At 47.0% G+C, this 13,021-nt stretch overlaps 1 protein-coding gene across 1 annotated transcript in view; it reads left to right on the plus strand.

The window, feature by feature from the left end:
• The first annotated feature begins 2,280 nt into the window (after positions 1 to 2,280).
• The window catches only part of CACNG2 (calcium voltage-gated channel auxiliary subunit gamma 2), a 63,231-nt gene continuing 52,490 nt past the window's right edge, over positions 2,281 to 13,021 (plus strand). The window contains exon 1 of the mRNA XM_026657576.1: positions 2,281 to 2,491. Within this exon, the coding sequence (XP_026513361.1) occupies positions 2,281 to 2,491 (211 nt within the window). The remainder of the gene's footprint in view (positions 2,492 to 13,021) is intronic.

Raw genomic sequence — 13,021 nt, forward strand, 5'->3', positions numbered from 1 at the left:
ATTGACTTGCAAAGCTGAGAAGCGGGTGTTTTATGGTAGGTCAGTCAATTCGATAGCAGAAGGCAACCTTTAGAGATGAATTTATACCTGGTGCAAAGTGGTTTGTAATTCACTTTTTTTTTTTTTTACAAACTCTTTAGCGTTCAGCAGACCTCTGAGAGTTTGTCTTCTAAGCATGAGCTCAGCGAGAGGGAGAGGGGGGGAGTTATGAAATTGCAACGTGTCTCAAACGCTCCAACTGATTCAACTTCCCTGCACCCTCCCCCCGGGCAGAAAAACAGTGAACCCAAAGCAGCCCTTCTGGTCTCTTGTTCTCTGAACTATGAAGCTGATCAGAGATAAATTAAATCTGTAGCATCAGGAATTAGATGAAGTCATTTTTCTCTTTACTGGTGTTAGATTAAAGAACAGCTACACATGTAGAATGACGAGCGAGGTGAATAATGTAATTAACCGAGTGTAATGATACTGCTCGGAAAGGGGGAGAGGATTATGACATGATTTGATGTCAGCAATGTACAATGTTATATACATGATTTCGGAGTCGGTACTAACGAGTTATGTCTGACACAGGAAACTTTAAATACAATTAACTATTCCGACTTTGATTCGAATGGATTCAATCAACGCTCTTTTCGGTTTCAAATGTAGACATGAAAGGAGCATTATTTTTTGAGCGGAGAGAATTCAATTTGCAGCAACTCTTTTTTTTAAAAAAAAAACCCTTTTCATTACTAATCTTTTCAAAATGTCTGCTTGTTGGAGCAGCATTTGGGATTTCAAGGAAAGCTACAAAGAGAGAGAAAGACACCCAGAGATTCATACACTATTGGATAGGAAGAGACAAAGAAATGAGAGGAGAGAGGGGGGAAACCCCACTATGTAACTTGTAGCCAGCCCGAGAATAATGGAGATCAAGTGCTTTTTAAAAAAAAAATTATTTAATTTTTAATTACCCTTCCACGTTACATTTCCCCCGTCTCCCGGGAAGAGAAACGGCTGATTGAAGTTTTGTGCTGGTCTAATTGTGATGTGAGGGTTGTATTTGGAGCTCTGGGCACGTATAGCTGGAATGCGAAGGAGGCTGGGCTGAGAGCGAGCGAGCGAGATCCAGCTACGCCTTTCTCTCAGCTCCTGAAGCCTAGGGGAGTTATCATTTCAGGGTTTGGAAGAAGAGGGGTAAAAACAGGAAAGGACAAGTGGGAAGGCTAATCAACCCCCTCCCCATTCCTCCCTGCTCCTCCGAGCAGAGCGAGGGTCACTCGCATTTGTAGACGCTGGGGGAAAGAGGATATAGGAAGAGGAAGCGCTTGCCCCCCAGTTTCCCATCAGCATCCCGGGCAAGAGGCACAGGAGCTGTTCTTCAGCACCGCGGAGAAATCGGTGCAGGGGAGCTGTCCAGATCAGCACCACCACGTTAATGCAGTAGGTGGGAAAGGAACTAACAAGGAAAGAGAGACAGAGGCGGCAAATCCCGCAGCAAGGCACCGGTTCCCTTATTTTCAGAAGCTTTGCCAAGAGGAGGAGGGAAATCCGTCTCGATTCTCTGGGAGAAACCCCCCCGCCCTTGCCCACTTTACCAACAACAACAACTGCTGCTGCTGTGGGGAAAGCCATGGAAGGCAAGACCTCGGCACCTGTACCGCTGAAATCAAGGGCTCACAGTATACTGGGAAGTCTGGTTTGGTGGTAGGAAAAAAGAAAGGACGAAAAGGAAGGAAGAATTTGAACCCCCCAAAAAGCCAACCACAAAAATCCCAGGAAGATCACTGAGAAGAAAAAGGATTTTCATGGCGCAGGCTGCAGAGCTAAGCAAGACGCCTGAAGGTTGCATCTCTGCTCTTACAATCTCTAACTGTCTAGGTCCAGATAATGAGAGATTGTGCTGAGGATGCCGCTGCTGCTGCTCCCCTGTTCACTGTGGAAGCCATCTCCAAATTAGCCATTACATATGGAAACTGGAGACCAGAATTTTAGAAAAAGGGATTAAGGCATCTCATTTTGGGGGGGGTTCTCGCTTTAGTCTTTTTTGTTCTTTTCTTTTGCTTTTCTTTTTCTTTCTTTTTTATATTACAACCGGAACGTTTCTGATTTAAAAGGCAAGCCTCTTCCCGTGCGGTCTTTATAATTTACACTGTTTTCCGTGGGCTTTCTTATCTCCCTTTTTGATATCTCTCTCTCTATATATATACCCATTATATTAGTAGTGGAATTATTATTTTATTAACACATACACCCCAAGAATCAGAAGGCGGTTGGGTATTTGTATAATGAAGAATTATGGGGCTCTTTGACAGAGGTGTTCAGATGCTTTTAACCACCGTTGGTGCTTTCGCTGCCTTCAGCCTGATGACCATAGCTGTGGGGACCGACTACTGGCTTTACTCCAGAGGGGTTTGCAAGACTAAAAGTGTCAGTGAGAACGAAACCAGCAAAAAGAACGAGGAAGTCATGACCCATTCTGGATTATGGAGAACCTGCTGCCTGGAAGGTATTTGATTCCGGATCTCCTCACCCCTCCCCAAATAAATCTCTCCACATTCCACCATTTTCTCACTTCCACCATGGAACAAGGGTGGTTGGGTTAGTTGCTGAGGAAAGAAAAAGCAATAAAAGGGGTAAAATATGCTCTCTACTCTGTTCCTTTATCCTTTCCTCTTCCCCCCCTTCCAAACCCGCCCCCCTCCTAATTGGAGTAATCTATGCATTGTGTAAACATCCAGAGACCCTGTTAAAAGCAATTGTGTGATCCTCCTCTTTCCGGATCATTATTGCCTGGGAAAGCAAGCGAAATGCTACATAACTGGTGCACGGTTGGCTATAATAACAGTGTAAAATAATTGCTCTCCTTTGCAAATTGCTTTGATGATCGTAAGTCTGGGAACTGAGAAAAACGGCAAAACACTTCATATGTAAATATCAAGTTCCCTTTATGGGGGGGAACACACCTAACCCCCAATCTTGTTCTGTCTAAGCAGCCTTATTTGGAAAATCCGAATGATTCCAGTCAGCTCAAGCAGAGTTCAAGAGCATTTCGTAATGTCTCTGAGCAGCCACACGCTGCTGGGGTGGGTTTTGTTTTTGCGGGTTTTCCCCCCCTTCTGAGTGTTTGTTCTCGTTAGAGGGTTACTGCAAAGTCTAAAAATAAATAAGTCTTTGAACAGAAAACCAGCCTAAGTATAATGTGGTGAAACTGAGCAGCAACTCAGCTCCCACCTACAGTGACATGTCTGATGGCCACTGGAGAGCCAGCAATGCAGCCAGCCCCTGGACTCAGACGCTGGGGGGAGAGGAGGCCGGCAATTTGCTTTTAAATCTGTGTTGTTTAGTATTGCTATTGGTGTATGTGTGCATGGGGTGCGGGGGGGGGTCTTCAAATCACGTCCTGGAAGGAGAGGGGCACGGATGCAAATGTCTGGTTTATGGAGACACACACAGAGCATTTCCGCGGCTCGTAAAATCGGTGTTCAAGACGAGACTCTAAGCAGGAGGGTCGATTGGGGGTGGGGTGGGGACATCCACAGATAATGTGCATGTATGTCCATGTCTCCATGGGTCCACCTTAACCGAATTAGCCTTGATCGCTCTGATGAGGAGGAACGGGAAGTGGATACCGCAGAATTGGTTTTCTAAAACCAGCCCTGGAGGTTTGGGGGTGGGGTGGAGGCGGGGAGGGAATAAACTGTGTTCAGTCCTAACGTCTCTCACCAAAGCAGGCTGTTTGGAAATGGTTGTGGTCCGGGAAGAAGCGCGAATTGTCCCCCCCACCCCACCCCACCCCCTCCTCCCCAGTTCTTGGTGCAAACGGTTGAGTGATGGCTGAACATGTTTTGAATAGCTAAGTGACTTCATTGAGCGATGGTCTGTTTGACGCATACTGCATTTGGTGCCCTTTCTCTCTCCAAACCGCTGCCTTTTCACATATTCTGCAGAGGAGCTCTCTGCTGAATACTCGATGCTAGCTCCAAGCCAGAAAATCAATATCAGTAAATTAAGCGGGGAGGTTTTAAACACACACCTTCCACACGCAAAAACCAAACCCACCACCCCAGCATGAAGAGCCTCTCGGGCAGCTTTCAGCCTACTCGGGGAACGAGACAGCGACTTCATTAAACATTGATAAGAGCCCTTCATGGAAAAAGAAAAGCAAAGCGAAATGAGTAGGGGAGCTTTGGGGGCAAACAGCCTCTCGGTGAGCTGTGTCCCTAGGCTTGGAGACCTAGCGGGGAGATGAAGGCGAGAGATAAGAGGGGGGAAAGGACATTGATGTAGGGAATATTGTGCATTCCGATTGTGTGTCTACCCACAGGCACGTAGCTATGGCTACAATGGGGCGGGGGGGGAGAGGTTGCATTCCTTCTCCCCCACATTGGACCGGCCGCTAAAGGCACAGGGACTGACATGGCCTCAGCTGGGACCACCCCTAGATTCCAAGCGCTGGAATATTTACATTAAAAGGTCAGAATTGCCCCCCTCTAGGGTGACCAGAGCTGCGGCTATTAGGGGCTTTGTCTTGTATAAGCAACTACCCCCCACCCGGAAAAGCGTCCCGATTTTCACACTTGCTATCCGGTCCCCCTCCCCCAAGGAGCCATCAGCTCCTTGCACTCCCTCGCTAACGCGCTCCGGGGCTCTCTCCCTCGCTCCGGGAATGAGCTCCAAGGGTTGGGAATAGCAGCCCTGAGATGCAGACAGACAGACAGCTGACTTGCCCCTGCAGGACCCTCTCCCCCTCAGCCTGCGCTGGAAGGGCTCAGCGCCCCGCCCCCTGGCAATACCCAGCTCCCCCCTCCCCACCCCCCTTTGTTTAATTGCTCTGCCGCCAAGCCGTGTGAACCTTCCGCGGGAGATGAGGCTTCCCATCCCACTACGGGGGAATGCGGAGGCAAAGAGGGAGGAGGGTGGAGGGCACAGCTACTGCTCTGCTGCTAATTAACTAGCCCAGCTGCTAAAATCGGCCTCTCCCGAGCGGCAAGGCCAGGTAGAGTTTGCACTAAAACTTTGACGGGGGGCTGGTGAAGGAGTTTTCGCGTGGCAGCACAGCTTGCTGGCCAAGGGTGTGTGCAAGGAGGGGATTTTAGGGCATTCACACTAAGCGGGGTTGGCCTTTGTTGCTGGGACAAGTCAGCATTGCCTCATGCTTCCCTGGCACGGGCCTTCCCAGCAGGGATTTCTGTGGGGTTGGATTTCTTTTCATTCCCCTTCCCTAGCTGACCATATTTCAAATCTCTTTGTCAAGCTGCTGTCTAATGGTTGCAAATGAAAAGCAACTTTGTGTTTGCTTCTCATCTCTCTGGGGTTTTTATTAGTGCGGTTGGCTTCCCTCCCTCCCTCCCCCCAGTCCTTTCTGGCGAGAGAATCAGAAACACTTCTCTCACGCACCCTATTTGAAAGCTGGCTGCTTGGGGGCCAGGACCTGTTCCTCCCTTCCCCACAGAGTTCACCAGTGGCCTGGCACCTGGAAGGACAGAAGGCTGAGATCTCACCTGGGGGCTCGGCTAGATGACCCCCTTGCAGTCCCTTCTAACCTCATGATTCTGTGAAGTGCACAATGAGTGGAAATGGCAAAGAGGGCCCTCCACCTGAAATCCCCCACATCTACAGGGTGGCGATAGGTTGGAGTTTTTCCATGAACTTCAGTGGGCTTTGGGTCAGGCCTGTGAGGTGAGGAGGGGCCATTGGTGTGTGAGAAGCTATACTGCTGGCAAAGAACTGAGGAAGTAATCAATGTTTGTTCTCGGTCTATTGATAGGAAGACACTGTCCAGGCCACTAGCATGGGGGATTGCCTTGGTCCTCCAAGGTCTCAGTGAAATCTGGGCTGGTGCTGGAGAGTGGTGGATGAGTAATGTAGTAATCATTTGAAATTGGGTTTTTCTTTTAGAAATATTCTTGTAGTTATTTACCTTTATATAGGCCAGGTGTGGCTGGGCACCCTGATAGATGCCTCTATTCAGGGTTCCTTCTGCTTCACCAATCAGTCTCAGTTATCACCTAGAGCTCTCTCCTTCCCTGGCCCCATCTATCTCTCAGGTACTTATCTGGCCCCAGTTACCATCCTGTCAGCCACCATGTTCATTCTGCTTTTGGCTCTCTCCACCCATTCTGTTCCCTGCGGTGATCCACCTCCTCAGTCCCTATCCTGCAATAAGAGGGAAATTTAGTATCTCAGCCAAGATTTCCAAAAGTGATTAGTTATTTGGGGGAAGGGGGAGCATGTTTTTCAGGGGCACTTTCTGAAAATCAGGTCCCTTTAAGGTGTCTCAAGTTAGGCACCAATACATTCAAGCACTCAAAGTCACTAGTCCCTTTTGGAAATCTGGGCCCCCTGTTCCTTCTTTGTGAGGGTTCCACTTCTTTCAGACGGCAGCTTGGCTCCCCACAGTGGACTTCCAACCTTATACTGGAGGACCTTCTGTGCTGAAGTGAATAAGGATTCCAATCTCAATGCTCTTTCATGGCAGAGGGTCCTTTTCCCTCTTCCTCCAGCCCACCAATGAGCTCCAGTCCTACACTAGGGTAAGAGGAGAAATGTAGTCTCTGCTCATTTTAAGAACCAAACTAGCTATGTTTTCTGATCTGCCTCCAGGTACCTCTCTCTCATCGAGCTGCACTGTCTAAGCAATTTCTCATGTCACTCAAGAATCTTTGTGCCATTTTTCTTAAAAGGGCAGAGACTGGCTCTTTTAATATAAAAACTGGCACTCTTTTTTAATTGCTCACCCACCCACCAAACAGCTCAGATCTGTAAACTCACTGCACCCATGGATCTGCTACTCTACGCCTTTTCTGCCTTTAAGAAAGTTGCTGATCCTCCAAACCATTTCCCTCTTTACATGGAACCTTTTGTATATTTATTATTATGAATGATACTTCTGGTCTAACTGTAGATTTCCATTACTAGGGACTAAGTTGAATCTCCTCTTATAGAATCTTAAAAACTGAAAGACAGTCGTTCATTGGGGCCTTATGAAGGCTAACAGTATGTTAAGGACTATTAGGAAAGAGCTAGAAAATAAGACAGAAATATCACAATGCCACTGTATAAATCCAGACTGTACCCCCACCTTGAATACTGTGTGCAGGTCTGGTCACCCCATCTCAAAAATGATATAGTGGAACTGGAAAAGGTTCAGATAAGGGCTGTGGAATGGCTTCCATTATCAGGAGAGACTTAAAAAAATTAGGGTTGTTCAGCTTAGAAAAGAGAGAACTGGGGGATGGGGGGATATGATAGAGGCCTACAAAGTCCTGAATGATGTGGAAAAAGTGAACTGAGAAGTGTTATTTACCCTTTCACACAATACAAAAAACAGAGGTCACCTGATGAAATTAAGAGGTAGCAGGTTTAATACAAACCAGAGGAAGTACTTTTTCACACAACGCACAACTCACCTGTGGAACTCATCACCATGGGATGTTGTGATAGCTAAAAGTATAACTGGATTCACAAAAGAACAAGATAAATACATGGAAAATAGGTTTATCAATGGCCATTCGCCAAGATGGTCAGCAATGTAATCTCATGCTTGGACCGACCCTAAGCCTCTGATTATCAGAAGCCAGAAGTGGAAGATGGATGGATCATAATTGCCCTGTTCTGTGCAGTCCCCCTGAAGCTCTAGTACAGATACTGGGTAAGATGGACCCTGGTCTGACCCAGTCTGACAGCTCTTATGTTCTTAAATAGAAATGAACTGTATTTTGTATTTCTGTATTGTTATTGGCTCTGTCATGTCATTATTATTAGAAAAGGGACAGCTCTAAGAGGCTTTTTATACTGGAGAGGAGGGAGAAAATAGTCCGGTGAGAGAAGGCATGAGTGATGTGCGCAGGGTTAGACATCCCTGTAGATCTCACTGGTGTGAAGACAAGTAATTGAATGGATGTTGGTGCAGAAAATAATTCCTGCCTAGAGACCCTTCCTGAGGAAAATTAATGAGCTGATCTGTTTCTCTTTCCAGCTTGTTATATCTGAACAGTGCATAGGAGTTTAGTGCAATTTCAGCGTTCGTGAAAAGGAAGGGTTGACAGCAAAATAAAGCAGGGTGTAGGCAGACATTGGATAAGCTTTCTCCACACAGTTCTGGCAACATACCTCATCCTTGACCTGCGTAGACCCCCTGTTGTTTCAGTCCTGTGCCACCTCGCAGCTTTGTCATTGTACCTTGATCATGATCGGCCCCTCAATCTCCTGTTCTGGTCCTGGTCCCAGTACCGCCCCCCACAGCTCTGCCAATGAACCTCCGTTCAGCCCTGCAGAACTGCCTGTTCCTCTAGTCCTTGGCTCACACAGCTTTGCCAGTGCCCCCCAGTCCTGACTAGTAGTACCCCTTGCTGTTCTACTCCTGGACCTCCTCTGAGCACATGTTGTAAACAGCAACACATTAACTCAGGGTCCTTGTACCTTCCAGGTCCAGATCACAGGAGGCCTAGATGCAGTGCTGAGCCTGAGTCAGAGCAGCAGGCGATGGCCCAGTGCATAGCTGATTGCTGCTGGCTTTCCACCTGCTAAGGGGAGGGAGGGTCTGGGCTGGCTGTCTGCTTCTTCATTGTGAAAAAGAGCAAGGACTCAAAAGTGAGGGAAAGATCACATTTCATTAGTGTGAGGGACAGCAGATAGGAAGTTTGCCTATGGAGCCCTGAAGCTTTGGTGGTTTTGGTCCTCCTCTAAACTTAATTCATAGCTGTCTGTAAATCATGGCAAGTTGTGCAGAGCTTTTATGATGTGGGTGAATATCCAACAGGCTGAGACCAGCAAACTCATTTCATTTGTGAGCTGTGACAGGTTTAGTGCACATCTACAATGGTGAACGGCTGGGAACTGACTTCTAAATAGCTCTAAAAGAGCAAATATGAATCCTCCTACAGAGAGAGAGGGAGCAATGAGTTAATATTGTCCTGAAATGCACCAGGAATTGCCTTGTTGAAGGGAGTGGGTGGGAAATGTAGTGGGAGGGACACAAAGATGTAGTATGGCAGCAGTAACGCATAAAGAAATTACATGGGGGATCCGATAAATGTTCTCTTTTCCAGGGAGACAGAGAGCTATTTCTGTTCGATGTTTCCATTTTAACCCATGCATTTCTCCGTGCACCCCTTTACCCATTCCAGTTTGGTATAGTCTAATCCAGAGTTCTTTAGTGGGGAGGGGGGACAGTAGGCAGGGGTGTTGGTGAGGTTTTACATCAGCACCATCCTATTCTAAAACAGAACCCAAAAGCAATGGTAAGCCTGGGAGCAGGGAACCCTTCAGAATCTCCCATCACTGCCCCTGTTTTAAGAACAGATTCCCAACTGAACATGTCCTTTTCATCCCTGGGGGAAGCCATCACTCCTCCATTCTGTGCCGTTTCTGCCCTCCAGATTGCGCTAGTTGACAGGAACTGTGCTCCCGCACATCACACATGAGGTCCTGCCCATTCCAAAGGGGTCACAGAAGAAAGTGTGTTTCACTAGAGAATTCAACTGCTGCCCACCCCTTTCCTTCCCCCAAGCATTCAGCGATTTAGGGTGTGTCGGGGGATCATAGAACTGACATTACAGAAAATTCACCTCAAAGTTAGGGATTTTTCCTTGCGTATGTGACCTTACCTCTACATCTCTGTTCCCAGCTTTTTCCTCTCCCTCCATCTTTGATTCATTCTAGCCATCTCCATTTTATTTTGTTCTCGTTTCTCTCCATTGTTTTCCCTTTTTATTTTCTTTTTCATCTTCATCTCCCTTCCGTTCTTTCTTTCAAAAGCAGCTGTCCTTTCCCTTCATTGCTTCTCTCATCTTCACTCCCGGTTCTCTGTTGTCCATCCCCCTTGCCCCCTCTCTTGTTACATGATCTTGTCCTCTTGCTTTCCTTGCTCTGTTCTTCATCCCCTTTGCTCCTGCATTCTCCTCTTTCTGTCCTCTCTCCTCTCCTCTATTCCATTATCCCCCATCTCTGGCTCTTCTCTATCTCTCCTCACTGAAGGATCCCAACCCTTTTGAAATCTGTTCCTCCTTTTCCACTTCTGAATTGTCCCAGCTCCCCCCAGCTTTATAAACTGTCTCTTTTTTCCCTCTCTCCTCCCTCTTCCTTTCACCCTCATCAGCTCTTGCTATCCTCCCTTCCTCCACTAAGGAATTTGACAGCTGTTGCTGTTGTGAAGGGGAAGCCAGAGTCCACACTTTCCTGCCCTCCTTCCCCCATTGCCTCCTCTTCTTCCCTCAGGGGGAATGCTGCCGCCACTGGGGCTGTCTGAGACATGAGTCCCCCCTTCTTCTGCTCTCTTCTGATAGTTGCCTGCAGTTGAGCCAGTTCCTCCACTTTGCTGCCTCCAGCCCTTTGTGACTGGAGGCCTCATTGGCAGCTCGGCAGAGGATCGGGCTCAGCTGCAGGCAGCCAGCCAGTGGGCCAGAAGGAGCTCACGGCAGCCTTCAGACATGAGTTAGTCCACGGTCCTACCAAAAAAATAAAGGGTGCTGTGGCCACAGCCCTGGGCAACTGTTGTGCTGTGACTAATCTGTGACTGTCAGGGAGAAGTGCCATGGCAAACATTCATTCCCAGCAATCTGTTTATATTGGGGAGGTTTTCTTTGCAAGAAAGGAAATGAAAGCTGAGATTAGCACTGACATTTAAAAGATTTGGGGGCGGGGGCAATGCCTGCAGGCTGCTGCTTGAGCCCCAAATGAATAGCTAGATGAAAGGACAACGTGATGACAGATGAAATTCAGTGAGGATAAATGCAAAGTCATGCACATTTTGGGGGGAAAGAAACAGGACCACTCGTACACCTTTACAGTTTTCTAAATTAACAGCATCCGCTCAGGAAAGGGACTGGGTAGTCATGGTAGATAGCTCAGTGAAAACCTCTGCTTAGTGCGCAGTTGCAGGCAAAAAAAGCAAACAAGATGTTAGGATGCATAAAGTACAGGATGGAGAATAATATGGAAATGATAATGCTTTTATATAAATCAATGGGGCGGCCTTCTCTGGAATACTGTGCAGTGTTGGTCACCTCATCTCACTAAGGTTATTGCAGAACTAGACGGGATTTAGAGAAGGGTGACAAATATTATTAGGGGCATGAAAAAAACTCCCATATGAAGAGAGTTTGAAAAGATTGGGATTGTTCACCTTAGAAAGGAGATGGATGAGAGGGGATATGATTAAAGTACATGAAATAATGATTTGTCTAGATAAGGTAGGTCGGGAGCGTCTGTTCTCCCTGTTGTGACACAACGAGGGACCATGCGATGAAATTGAAAGGTAGCAAAATGAAAACAGATAACAGGAAATACTTTTTAACTCAGTGTGTAATTAGACTGTGGAACTCACTGCCACAGGAAGTTGTTGAGGCCAAGAACCTTGTAAGATTCAATGAGTGAATGGACATTAATGCGGATAACGGGAATATCCAGAGTTGTCATAATTAATTATGATAACTATTTTCCACGGGGTCTAAAACCTCTTGCTTCAAGTCTTAAGCCAATCTCTCACTGTTGGAAACTAGAATGAGGTCTTTATGGGGAGAGATTATGCCACATTTTCCTGCCGTGGTGTTCTTACACCTTCCTCTGAAGCATTGGTGCTACTCGCTGTCAGAGACAGGATACTAGACTAGGTGGGCCACAGGTCTATTTCAGTCTGGAAATTCCTATGTTTCTAAATGCTAGCCCTGCTCAATTGCACCCATAGGCTTTGAAGTAGCCTGTGTTTCTGCTACTGTCAATGATTGCCCTAATTTCACAAACTGATAGTGAGACTAGGTCATTTTTATCATATTTCCCTGGGTAGGATCCAGGGATCGAGGGCAATTGAGAGTATATGGAATTAAGGCGAGTCTTTTCCTTTGTACCCTATTGAATAAAATGAGTAGTCAGCAACGAAGATGCTAGATATGTGCAAAGAATTATTCCTATCAGACTCCTGGCTGCAAGAGAAAGCAGTAGGCTTTGGGCCTCTTTGATGCCATCATGACTGAACTAGAAATGAGGTTGTCTCCTTTCTCTTGCCTCAGTGGGAATGATTACTGAACTGGCATTCGATGCCGTACAACGCCGTACTGTTTTCATACCCAACAGCAAAGGGCCTGATTCTCCTCTCACTTACCCTGAAGTAACTCTGGAGTAACTCCACTGAACTTAGTGGAGTTGTATTGCTTTTTACACCAGATGCAAGTGGCAGGAGAATCAGGCTCATACAATGCAGTACTTGTGTTTAGTGAGTGAAACAGGGATCTCCGCCACTGTCTTTCTGTGCCCTTCCCTTTCCAGCACACCTTAGGGACCCAGAGCTAAATTGGATGTGGGTGTAAGTGGCTGCAACACCAGTAAAGTCAATGGAGTTGCACAGCCCCTTATACCAGCAGTAAATTGGACTTCCACTACCACTTTCTGGGAGCTACTTCTATTTTTATGCCCATCACCCTGTCTAGAGAATTCAGAAGGAGACTAGAACAAACTGGCTTCTCTCAGGCGCAGATTCCTTTACTAGATCAGCAGCTTGATTTTGAGAATATGCAAAATGGCAGATGGGACAGTCTGGCTGTGAGTCTCTGACCACGAACGCTCCACCATTCTGTCTGTCTCCTTCCTTCCTTCCTTCGGAGCCTTCTGTGTTTCATTCTCCCTTCTTCACTGCCATCTCTCCCCATCTCCTGTTACACTCTTTCTCTTAAGAGCACCGTCTCCTCTCATTTTCCACCCCACGCACACAGAGCCCTCACACGTCAGGTTTTCACAACAGGGCCCGGCTTAGGAGAGGCAGGAGTCAGAATCAGTAGAATATGCTGACTGAAGTTCATACCCCAGCCCCCCACCAGATCTGTAAGCAAATACCCCTCAGAAGCATTATGGGCTTTATCCTGAACCTCACAACCCTGAGGCCGTATGCTGATACCTGCCAGCTTTTCAAAACACAAAATGAGGATGATCTGTGGACTGCGGTATCCAAAAGGGGTCAGATTTGGGCCCACAGTGTCACCTCTTTCCTGTCCAAAGCTAGGGATTTGTTTGTTTTTGCTAGAAGCCGCCAAACCACCAATAA

The sequence above is a fragment of the Terrapene carolina genome, unplaced genomic scaffold (assembly GCF_002925995.2).
Source record: "Terrapene carolina triunguis isolate 2854851 unplaced genomic scaffold, T_m_triunguis-2.0 Scaffold247, whole genome shotgun sequence".
Lineage (NCBI taxonomy): Eukaryota > Metazoa > Chordata > Testudines > Emydidae > Terrapene > Terrapene triunguis.